Raw genomic sequence first — 12,483 nt, 5'->3', positions numbered from 1 at the left:
TGTTTACTTCCTGCTGATTCCTGACACCAGTATGCCAGTATGTGCTCTCTGATACTCTGGCTGTCACTGTAGTGGTTCCACCTTCTGAGACATCATGTGCTTGCCATCTATTGAAAATTAGCTACAGCAAAGAGATAAATAGTTGAGACAAGTGGTTATAAGTAGAAAGGAAACTGCGGAAAATTAAGTTTATGTGCAACATAGTGAGAACATGTATGAAGGCAACAGGTTCAGTTGATCTGATTTGAGGAAATGCTTTCCAAGCTGTATGTGAATGTGTCTTTGCAATCGTTCACTGGCCAGCACCGTTAGATAAACCCTGACTGTTTGTTCTTATTACTCAGCTACATTACATCAACTGCATACCAGAGTGCTGAGTAGGAAATCATGTGAGCGATGTCTTCATGTTTTACTAAAGAAATTCCCCCAAACAGAAGTGATTCAGAACATCTGTAGTAAGATGAATACTGCTATGATGAAAAAAAGATTGTGTAATGTGGCATTGATGTTGGTAATCTAAAAACGTGTGATGTGCTCTTTGCTAAATGTGACTCAGCGTGTACGATGACTGATGCTGGGATAATTTCCTGACTTCAGTGGAACTCTGCTGAGTCTGTCCAAAACACTCAGGTACTGTCAGGCATGTGAGAGCTCACTTCCTCCTCCTTCTCCTTAAGCTCAAAAAATATTTGAGCTGTGAGCTGAGATCATTTCTTTATTTATTTCAAGGCTCCACAGAAGAACTGGCTCGCTGTCTCAGCATTCAAAGAAAATTTACTGAAACAAAGAGATCCAAAGCCCAACAAATGCCACAAAGCTTCTGCGTACGGTATGTTCTCAAACACTATAGCAGTAAAAGAGAAAATAAAACACTTGTAGCAAAAATCTCTTTATTTACAAGCCATCTTAAAAAACAGTTTTAGTGTAAACAACTGATTACAAAATCCCTTTTTCATAGAGGAATGCTTTGTATTGGTTTGAACATGAGATGTAAATAATCGCTGGTATTTTGTCTTGCAGGGTGTTAACATTCAAACACTGTATAAAGAATTATTAACACATGCCACACGGATAAACAGCATCGCTACTGCCAGAGAACTTCACCACTTACAGTAAGAGTTCAGTCATAATGAAGGGCACACGGCAGTGTGATGCAAAACAGACGTTTGTGAGCAGGCGGGATGAGGAATGACTGACTCATCTCTGTTTAAATACTCTGCATGACCAAGTACTGACTGGTTTTATTCCTAGTATTTTCAGATTGATTTTTTATAACGTCCAAATGAATAAATGTATCTGCACCTCATCAATACATTAGGCATGTTTGCATAATCACAGTAATCTGTGAATAATGTTTCACACATCCATCTGGAAAACCACTCATAGACGGTGTCTGGGAAAAGGCAGAGCCTTTGAAAAAAACCTCTGAGGGTGACTGGATGAACGTTCTGTCTGTCACATCTTTACAGGCCAATCAAAGCGAAAAAACATGTGACGTAGCCGCTACCTAGCTGCGCCCCTACCGAAGGAGTAAACTCCACAGAGACCTGCATAACGCCGCGAACCATGGCGACTGTCGGTAAACAACTTTTGTCGTATTTGAAAAGCAAACAACTCAATGCTGTTCTTTGTTCTACTTTTAACAAAGAAATATCGACAAGTTCTGATCAAACTGGCACTTTAGCAGCATCCACGCTAATGTCTTTCACCATTATTACAATGGCTTCTTGTACTGCTTGCTTACATCACGACTCTGCCGCGCCTGAAAGTACTGCCCCTTGATGCTGATTGGTCCTGTCACTTTCTAACCAGGCCCAAACGGTTCAGACAAGATGGATTCGCCAGTGAGAAACAGGGAAACGGATGAATCCATCTGCTTTGCAAGGTTAGAAGTTTCATGCATAAAGGCATATCAGCCAATCAGTGTGGCACTCAAGGATTGTGGGTAATGTAGTGCTATTGCCCGAGATTGCAATCAAACCATGTTCTTAAAACAAAGTTGATAAAATACAAACTTTTGTCTTTTACCTGACCATATACTATAATTTCATTCTGAGGTAGGTCATGGTAAGTCTACCTGAAATGTTTATGGCTAATAATGGAATCCAAAGAGCACCATAGACTGAATAATGTTGTGGCTGGTTAGGGACAGCAGACGGAGGGAGGGAGTGGGCGTGTCTTCCCTTCCCTCTCTCCCAGACCTTCTGTGACATTCTAATGCCATTTTTTTTCATTCTCAAAGGTTTAGTTACTCTTTAATTCAGTTGTCCCCTACTTGACATTCCGAACAGCTTATAGCACCACATCATTTTTACCCCCTCCCTTGTGCTGACAGGTGTGAGGAACAAGGAACAAAGGAGACTGACAAGGTGCTGGGAATGAAGGCAATGGTGAATTGATAATATTCTTAATTGTGTTTAAAATGTTATACTCCGACTTGTACAAACATGGAGGCAAAACTATTCAGCTCACAGCTGTCATAGGCTTGTAAATGCAAAGGACCACACTTCTGTTCCTCCACTGTCAAAATAAAAGCACTAAATGCCAGTTTTTTTTACAAGGGGTGTCAGTGTGTTTCTAATAAGGAGTTATGAGTCTATGTAAATTTGTACATTATCTTATTATATATCTCTTTGGGGGTTGTAATCTTAAATCCTTAAAGTGCTGCTGAGTTATTGAACTGCAACCATTGTGCATAACTCAGTGTTGAAATCAGAATGAATGCACAGCAGCCAGTCATCGACCAAATCAAGCTGCTGTAGCTTTTGTCAGCATGTAATCAAGTTGATGGGGTGCAGGCGCATGAGGAGGATAAACAAGTGTGCATGATTTATAAAGTCTGCTCTCAGTTTTTAACATTCATGTTCAAAAATTGTACCAGAGAAAGTTGCGGAGGACGGTTGAGAATTGATGCGGCTCTGAAATAATGAGTTCATATGAAATCTGCCTACAGTTATAGATTTTCAATAGAATTGTGAAAAGTTTGTAAATTAAGTTTTAACTGGTCCCTATTGTGTTCAAAGTTTGCTCCTGTTTACACATTCTCCATTAAGTTTCTCTGTCCTTCTCGTGTCCCAGCATCCTCGGTGTTTACCTAAATCTAGTGGAAAAACAGCTTTTCATTCTCCCCTCCACCTTTCCTTCCAGGGTGTCTCCATCCATCTCTCCCTCTGCCCCACCCTAATTTGTCATCAGCCAGTGAGAGCTTGTTTATAAGCTCTCTGCCTCTCAATCTCTCCACGCATCTCTCACTCCTTGCCCTCCGTCCCTCCATCATCCACCCATCCGTTACTTGTCCTCAAGGCCCAGTCGCTTCATGATGACTGTTCTCTGAAACACATTTTCCCCCTCATCTGTTTCCCCCGCAATCCATCCATCCACCGCCATCCCTCCTTGCCCTCCTGCTCCCTCTCCCCTCTATTTTTTCTCGTAGCCGAGCAGTATTAGTGTCTGCTTTAAAGCCGTCTCCTCCACGAACCTGGCGTCCACGTTCTCCTGCTCCTCGAAAGGGTTCAGAGCTGGTAGAAAAAAAAAAAAAAAAAAGAGATACAGTTTTCAAACAGGCTTTTTAACTTTCTCCTGCTGCATTCAGAAAACACACAAACTCTGTCTTAATCCTCTAAAGGCTTCTGTATCTAAACCAGGCAGGATACACGCACACACATACTCTACCTTGTTCTTCTATATCAGAGAGTATCTTTGCCAGGTAGGTAAGAGGCAGAAACTCAGGTCTGAAGCCTGGCTTGTCTCTGACAGTGAATGCAGGTCCCTGTAGAGGAAGGAAAATCAAAAACTTTGCTGTGGATTCTGCTGGTTTTATCCTGGATGCAAACACTCAAGACAAATCTGCAGTACATCGAGAAACTCAACACCCCAACGCACTTTTTTATCCTCTATTGGATAAAGTTTTAGGGTGCTATACGTTGGTATCTCTATAAAGTTACGCCACTAGCCCTTCAGGCTACTCTACAAGCCAAGTAGCTGACTGAACAAGCTGACATTGTGCTTGAATGATTTTTCCGTGTTAGCTGTTAAGTCCGGTTGAGATTCTGTGGCATGACCATAAACAAGCTGTTAATGCTAGAAAACCTCAAATGTTGACCTGACACACCAAATAGATTTTTTCATACATCCATTGCATAGGATATATTTTATATTCATCTGGGAAACCTCCCATACAAAGTGTTTGGGAAGGGAAGGTCTTTTCAAAAAGTCTCGGTCGTATTTATTATGGGCCAGAGTGACAAGACAAAATGAGTTAATATGTATACACAGCTCCAGTTGTAACCTGAGCTCTACACGCTGGCACTGCTGCAGTTTATGAACAGTGACTCACTTAAAAGATTTCAGTATTGCTCTTTTTAATGAAGACATGTGGTCTAGCTCCGATAAAACTGCCACTACTACAGCTACTCTGAGCTAAACACTACTTCTGCAGCAGACATTGCTATTGGCTCCTAGTACAACTAAACCCCACCCATAGCTACCACCTTGTTTTCCTCAAATGACGCTGATTGATCAGGTCCATTTTCAGACCTGGCAGACAGACATGGAACCTGGCCAATCCATCTGCTTTGGAAGGTTATTCCAATGTGGCTGAATCAAAACAATTCTGCCAAGAAGAGTGTGCCAAACTGTCTCTACTTCAATGTGAAAGACTCATTGCCAATTATCCCAAATGCTTGCAGTTGTTGTTGCAAAACCAGTTATTAGGTTTAGGGGACTAATAGTTTTCTACATTGGGCCAGGTAGGTCTGGAGCTAGTTTTTTCCCTCAATAAATAAATTATTATTTAAAACTGCATTTTGTATTTACATATTTACAGGATAGGCTTCAGCCTCCCGCAAACCCCAGATTGGGGGTTGGGGTTGTCACAACTCTTTGACTGATCCTCAGATTAAGAAACGCGTCATTACCAGATGTTAAAAAATGGATGCAACTTATTTTAGACATTATCATGGGTGCAAATGTTAGCTACAACCAGTAATTAAAGTGAGAACTTTGGGAGGTCTTAGGAGCAGTTTCTTGTTTGTTAGAACACAGTGAAAATGTGGTGAATCTGCTACAACTGCTCAGTATTTGTCCACTTTGGTTACCAATATATATTCCAAGCCTGTTGTTTTGTAGTCTGTAATTTAAAGTGTTGATAATGTCTGTTTATATAGTTTTTGTTGAATAAATAAAAACTTTAATAACAAAAAGCTTTTACTGTCAATATTAGCATTTTAACATGATATAATAATGCAACTCTGTGGCTAAGTAGCTCTCACTGATCAGTAGGCATAGCCTTGGTCTGTTTTCAAACAGCCCAAATGTATTGAATAAGGGTTATCTTGTCTTGTATTCAACTGTCAAAAGCCAAACCATACTAAATTTAAAAGCATATATGTGCCATTCACTGAGTTCAGTGAGGTCATCATGTCACTGCAGGGTTTGCATGCTTGATTGTCCCTGATTAAGGCCAGGTGTGTGAAGTCTATATAAAGCCACTGGTTCCAGTCCTCTGTGCTGACTCATTACTTCAACATCAGGGACAGTGAGAGGTTCATTCAGTATTTCCTTTTGTTGTGCAGGGCTGTGTGAGTCAGCAGAAGCACCACAAAAACCTTTCTGCTTGATTTGCTCACTGTCTCTAGTTTCTCCTACAGTGTTGAGTTGGTTGTTTGTAACCCAGCTCTCTCCGTCTTTCATTTAAGTCAAGTTTGACAGCCATTGTATTTCAGTTTTAAGAGCGTCTCTCCGGGTAAGCTCATGCTTTTGTTGTTATTCTCTGATGTGCTTCAGTAAAGTCTTGACAATTAATTAGAAGATTGATGAGTTTAACAGGGATGATTAAAGGTTCAGGATAAAAAATTGGAGTGTAGAAGCGGGTATTTGTGTTGTAAAAGATGAATTGGCAATGTGGCACTGTCCACTGTCATCAAAACCGCTGACTGACAGCTGTCCCTCAGAAAGGGACTCACTGCAAAAAGCTGAATTTACCTGCTTCTCTCCCATACATTTTGAGTGATTATAAGTTGCTTACAACTTTTGTAAGGGCTGAGGAGTGATTTAAATGATGTCACTGAATAAGCGAGCCTTATTGCCTCAGGCAGGTTGCTCCAAAGCTGAGAGGCCCTGACAGCAAACACCCAATCACCTTTAGATTTTAGTCTCGACTTTGGAATGACCAGGAAATCTCCCCTGGAGGACCTAAGGTTTTGGCTCATAAGGTGTCAGCATTTCAGAGATATAAAACAGAGTAAGACCCATTCAAGCTTTAAAAGTGATCAATAACATCTTAAAATCAATTCAACAAGTGAGGCTTTTCGCCTCAGGCAGGTTCCAAAGCCAAGAGGATACAACAGGAACACCCAATCTCCCTAAGATTTTAGTCTCGACTTTGGAACGACAGGGAGACAGAGGAGGGAAACACGGATACGGGGATGTGATGTCATCTGTTAAAACTAGTTAAAAGCCTAGCTACTCTGTTCTGGACCAGATCGAGGTGGGAGAGGGAATTTTTAGTGATGCCAGAGAGGAGAGTTACAGTAATCCAGTCTGAAGAATATTAGTGAGTGTATCACTGATTTGATGTGTTTTTTTAAAAGATTTGAGTCAAAAATGACTCCTAAGTTTCCGGCTGTGGTGGTAATATTTTAGGGCAGTGGACCATGGGAACTTTGAATCTGGATGAAGTAAGAGTTTGGGTAGTTGAATAAAATGACTTTGATTTTGAGTCGTTTAACTGTAGAAACTTTGTACCATCAAACATTTGATATCTTCAAGACAGTTAAAAGCAGCTAGGCTGTGAGGATCCCCTGGTCTCAGCAGGAGATATATCTGTGTATCATCAGCATATAAATGAAAAGAGGGATTATGACTCTGAATGATATAACCTAATGGGAGCATATAAATAGGAAATAAAAGTGGACTTAAAATAGAACCTTGTGGTACACCACAGGTAATGCTAGATGTGTCTTAAAGATAAAACCAACTAAATATGGCCTCATTTAGTTTCTTTGATGGCTGTAGACAGCCTTTTTAACAACAGAAATTACTGATAAAAATCACAGTCATCAATTTATGATTTATCCACCAACCATTTCACCACTGAGCATGAAGTATGACTCATCTCCCAGCTTGGCAGACAACTGTGCATTGTTACCTTGTTTTTGTCGTGCTTCTCCAGCAGAGTCCTGACATAATCTCTGGAGATTGAAGCTGAGCTGACAGGATGATCCCACATATGGAAGATCCTCTGCTCCATAGGCTAAGCACACAAACACAAACAGTTTTAATTTTAGGCATGTAGGAGATCATCTCAAAAGAATATGAACATCTGTTTCGTTCTATTTTGCTAACTGGAGCTCAAAATGACACCAGAGCACTTGACTGCTAATGAGTTATTGCAGAGAAACCTCACTCTGCAGTGTTGTTTAATGCACGCCGCAGTCATAAATAACACTTGAGTAAACAAAAACTACAGGTGTGACTGACAATAAGAAAGAAGGCAGCTTTTCCTCAAGGCTGCTTTCTGTCTAGCTTCAAACGTCCTGCCAAAAGAGCTGCTGAATCACTGGAGGGCTGGTGGTATTATCGGAGGTAAAGACAAACACGTCAGCCCAGTTCTTCTTCTGATCCACACTGTATCATTAGTGTGAAAACTTTGTCACACATTTTGAGCTGATGTTAAACTCTTTATTTGTTGGCATATAAAAAATGGTTTTAATTAAATACTGTCACTCAAAAGTAGAGCTGTGAATGAATGAAGTGTTGGAGCTTCACACAAGAGCTTTAAATGATCAAGTGCTGGACAGATTTGTCAGACATGATTTATTTATTTCTAACTTGTTGGTCTTTACAGTTTGTAAGCATGTTTTGCTATTCAGGTAGTAAAGTAATATATATACATGGTGCATATCTGTGTCCATAGACACAGTGGGTGCATTTACAGCATCCATAACCTCACTGTACCCATCCAGGTACACTATATGGACAAAAGTGTTTGACCACATCTGCAATTTATTGAATTCAGGTGTTTCACAGACCTGTTGCCACAGGTGTATAAAATCAAACATCTGGCTATGTAGTCTCCAGTTGGAAACATTTGTGATACCAAAAAGTTTCGTTCTGAAGAGCTCAATGACTTCAAGTGTGGTACTGTGATGCATGCTACCTTTGCAATGAGATGGATTGTGACATTTTCTCCCAGCTGGATATTCACCAGTCAACTGTAAGTGATATTATTAGAAAGTGGAAGAGTTTAGGAACAACAAACTCAGCCAAAAGCGGAAGACCACGTAAAATCACAGAGTGTGGTCAACAACTGCTAAGGCGCCAATGCTCCTAATGTAAGCACAAAAACGGCGGTGGGGGCTTCATAGAATTGGTTTCCATGGCCAAGCATCAGATCAAGTGGTGGAAAGCACACTGACTGGGGAGTAGCAGAAACTTGTTCTGTGGAGTGATGAATCATGCTTCTCTATTAGGCAGTCAGATTAGCGAGTCTGCATTTGGCAGATGCCGGGAGAACATTACCTACCTGACTGCACTGTGCCAACTGTGAAGTTTGGTGGAGGAGGGATAATGGTATGGGGCTGTTTTTCAGAATTTGGGCCAGGCTCCTTATCTCCAGGGAAGGCCAATCTTAATGCTTCAACATACCAAGACATTTTGGACAATGCTATGCTTCCAACTTTGTGGCAACAGTTTAAGGAAGGTCCTTTTCTAATCCAACATGTCCATGCCCCAGTGAACAAAGCAAAGACAATAAAGACTTGGTGAGTTCATTGTGGAAGAACTTCCACAAAGAGCCCTGACCTCAACCCCATCGAGCGCCTTTGGGATGAACTGGGACGGAGACTGGGGGCGAAGCCTTCTCATCCAACATCAGTGCCTGACCTCATAAATGCTCTACAATTCCCACAAAATCTTGTGGAAAGCCTTCCAAGAAGAGTAGAGGCCCTAGAGTCCCTGTTAGAGTAATGCTCAGGCAGCCAAATAGCTCTTTGTCTTTGCTATTTTCCTTCATTTGAGGACATGAAAACAAAGGCCTCTTCAGCTCTTAAAGAACCTCAGTCAAGTCTAGTCGTCCCTTTGGATGAATATTTGGATAACCTTGACCTGCATGAATGAAAACTTACAGGGCCGGCTTTATTGCGGAAGTGTAATCTTGTAAGGGATGGCCATGAAGCCCACTGACCTTCTTCACCTTTGACTTAAGGATGATCTGATTAGATTTTTGAGGTTTTGGTGGGAAATTGTGCAAAGTTTGAAGTGAATCCCTCAAAGAGCCCTTGAGAGGTCAACACAAAAATGACCCAGACATGGGAAGGCCTAAAAATAACCAACATAATACCCAATATTGTTACTGATGGTCTTGTTTGTTTAGCAGGTCGTTAAGAGGCATCAGTATTCTTTTCAGTCCACTTCATAACTTGTTAAAAACTTCTGACAAGAGCTTTAATACCATCCAACAAATACTTTGTTTCACATTATATTTTCCTCCAGTAAGCTGCTGTATTCTAAGCAGGATAATGTACAACAAACAGGTCATTATAGCCAAAATAATCCCTGACAGGGTGATGCAGGGGCCTGACGCAAAGCATCCTCTATCTTACATAATGAGACTTATCAGGATGCTGGGTTGAGCCAAGGTATGATTTTCCTACAGGGGGCCAACATCTCCTGTTCTGGCTCTGTGGGAGTTTGTGTTTGTGCGAGTGTGTGTTTGTACCTGCTAAATCTCTCTTGCCTGCCAAACTCGCCGAACAAAAGTCTGATGTGCAGGAAACGGAGCACGGAGACTAAACATTCGACATTCCTCTGATCACAATGTGCAAGAAACACATGCACACAAAAACAATGTATTGTACCCACGCGGGAGCACGTGGAACTTACAAAAGAGATAGGGACACACATGAAATAGACTCCGACTCAGCAGAAAACTACCTACAGTACACTACCCCCTCCCTGACGCACACACTAGCCAGTTACACAAGTGCTTTGTGATTGGCTTGAGGGGGGCTTGAGGGAGATAAGACCCAAAATAACTCCCAACTCTTAATTGGACCAGAATGGGAAGTTTGGGGAGAGAGCCATTGGAGAACAGATCAAAACTCCTCTCACTAATAGACTGGAATGGACTATTATAACCTCATGTGTTGTTTTACATGAAGACTGAGTGGACTCCAACTCTGTCATACACAACCTATCATAATTCACATGACTGTTGATCTGCCAAGCGTTTATTTTCCATGTGATAAAGAAGGTTGAACGAGCTCCTTTAATCTTCCCATGGTAGACAAATTACTTCTGGCCCTGCATTAAAAATGTTTTCAGTCGCACACGCTCAAAAGACACAAACAAAGAATTACCTCAGGGAGTCTTTTAAGTATGCTGAACTTCAGTCTCTCGTTGGCATCGCTGTTGTCCAAATCTAGACACACAAAGAAAAGAGACATGATACTAATTACTTGTCTGATGATAATTCTCACATGGCTTGTCAGATTTTGCTCATTTAAAAGAAAACATGGGATTAAAGAGATATTACTGCCATTTTTCTTCTTTATGAAGACGCTGCAGGTTATAAAAGGCAGTTAAAATAGCAAAACCACATGCTGCTGTGGTGCTATTAGTGATTGTCCATATATGCTAATTTCAATACATGAAACAGTATGACACACCGGATAGACTGGGATATATTTCACATTCATCAGGGCAACCTCTCGTATAAAGTGGTCTGGAAGGGCAAGACTTCTTAAAAGATTCTTAGAAGGTGATTGGACCAATTGGACTTATTACAGGCCAATCAGAGTGACAAGACAAAATGAAGTACACAGCACCACTTAGGAACATAAGCTCAGCAGTAAGGCTCTGTTGTAGTTTACTAATGGTGGAGCTTGTTGTCAGATAAAACTTAAGCCGAGGAAGGCCAGAGAAGTGCAAAAACATCTTCCCTGCCAAGAAAGGCTTTCAGTGCTCCTCTTTGCTCCTTTTTCTTTAAAGAAATGCTGTTCAGATCTCATTAAAACTAAACTAAAAGCTTCACCAGTCATTCTTAACTGGCTTGCAATAGAACTAAACCTTGCCGTAACTATCGCAAACTCATTTCAAAGCAGGTTGGAAACATCTTTACAGCCATGAAAGGCTTTCTGTGCAATTCTCTGGACTAATTTAATGTAGCTCAGCGTTAGTCCATGCAGGACACGGTAGGCATATGCCCAACCGCGATCACCTGCCAGCCAGCTGATCCTAATTATTGCTTCCCAGCTCTCACAAACAATCACAGCTCTTTCTCTCAACAGAGTGGTGAACTTAAATATGATGTACTTCTCACTAATCCCTGCTTACATTAATGCTGATGTACCACGCTGTTGCTGCTGCTGCTGCTGCTGCTGGCAAAGCTTAGCCTCGTCCACCCCAGCCTCCTCCTTTATAGCATGAAGCTTGTTGCACCCTCATATTGAAATTCAAGCTACTATGGATTAATTGCTTTTGAACTAATTTTATCGTATTCAGTACGCGTTGTTGTAAATATATCTATCTATACGGGGGTTTCTAGCTATGCCCTCCCTGGAAAGTGATGCTCTTTGACTAACCCAGGGAGCATCTTTTGAGCAGATCCTCCTCCGCCAAGTAAAACTGCATATCCATTTTGCAAGAAAATGTACAATGAGAGTGTTCCTGACTGAACTCTTGTTATAGTAAAGAAATGTGGCCCAACTTTGGATAAAACAACTGCTGTGGCTACATCAGAGATAACCACTCCACCACCGGCCATTGTATATACCAACTCACAGCAGTGTTGTAGTACCCAGTCTTGAGACAAAGTTTTGAATGTCCTGGTCTTGTCTTGGAATCTAAAGCATTTTTACTTGGTCTTGTCTCAGTCTCGGACTGGCCTTGGACCTGGACCTTGGGATTTTCTATCAAAACCGGTCGAGACCACCACTGATGTGCTATTCTGACGTCATAAATGTGATATTAAGAGAAAGCCCTTGGTAAAGGAACAAAAAAATTATTCTTTACTCATGGTGGTGAGCTCGGTTTTTTGAGTATTTTGTGACTGAATGTTGCTCAGGCTGGGTGCATGATGTCATTTGACTAAAAACAGCCGCCGTTTGGTCTGATTGTTATGGCTCCTAGGAAACCTATTCAGATGCCTGCAAAAACTCAGATCTCAACAAACCACCAACATACCTCTCAACATTTATTTAAGGCCTCATTCACCCCAAAAAAACATAAACACTTGATTTTCAGATATTTAGGATGATTCCAGACTTGTCAGTTGCTTTTTAATACATATAAGGATTTTTTTTACAAGAAGGTAGTTGAGCAGATTTGCTAAGATTTCAGATTTTTGCATTGTGGTGTTTTGAAAACAGTTGCAGCCACCTTGTGTTTTACAGTCAAATTTATTTGAAGCAAACTAAAATTGAAGAGAGTGCTCTTTGACTGTTCAACTTATTTCTTTTTTTCTGATTTTTATGGTCTTGGTCT

At 41.0% G+C, this 12,483-nt stretch overlaps 2 protein-coding genes across 5 annotated transcripts in view; one reads left to right on the top strand and one right to left on the bottom strand.

The window, feature by feature from the left end:
- Positions 1-1,126, top strand: part of ccdc146 (coiled-coil domain containing 146) — a 77,095-nt gene extending 75,969 nt beyond the window's left edge. For all 3 annotated transcript variants that reach the window (XM_041780644.1, XM_041780643.1, XM_041780646.1), the window contains 2 exons: positions 730-829; positions 1,021-1,126. In XM_041780644.1, coding sequence (XP_041636578.1) covers positions 730-829; positions 1,021-1,057 — 137 coding nt within the window. In that variant the 3' untranslated portion in view covers positions 1,058-1,126. The remainder of the gene's footprint in view (positions 1-729; positions 830-1,020) is intronic.
- A 2,266-nt stretch (positions 1,127-3,392) lies between these two features.
- LOC121505375 (gamma-secretase activating protein) overlaps positions 3,393-12,483 on the bottom strand; it is a 48,629-nt gene continuing 39,538 nt past the window's right edge. For both annotated transcript variants that reach the window (XM_041780647.1, XM_041780648.1), the window contains 4 exons: positions 10,359-10,420; positions 7,148-7,252; positions 3,673-3,769; positions 3,393-3,518 (listed from right to left, as the gene is read on the bottom strand). In XM_041780647.1, the coding sequence (XP_041636581.1) occupies positions 3,418-3,518; positions 3,673-3,769; positions 7,148-7,252; positions 10,359-10,420 (365 nt within the window). In that variant the 3' untranslated portion in view covers positions 3,393-3,417. The remainder of the gene's footprint in view (positions 3,519-3,672; positions 3,770-7,147; positions 7,253-10,358; positions 10,421-12,483) is intronic.

Source organism: Cheilinus undulatus, linkage group 23 (assembly GCF_018320785.1).
Source record: "Cheilinus undulatus linkage group 23, ASM1832078v1, whole genome shotgun sequence".
Classification (NCBI taxonomy): Eukaryota; Metazoa; Chordata; class Actinopteri; order Labriformes; family Labridae; genus Cheilinus; species Cheilinus undulatus.
The sequence above is the reverse complement of the archived record's forward strand: the minus strand, read 5'-3'. Positions and strand labels throughout refer to the sequence as shown.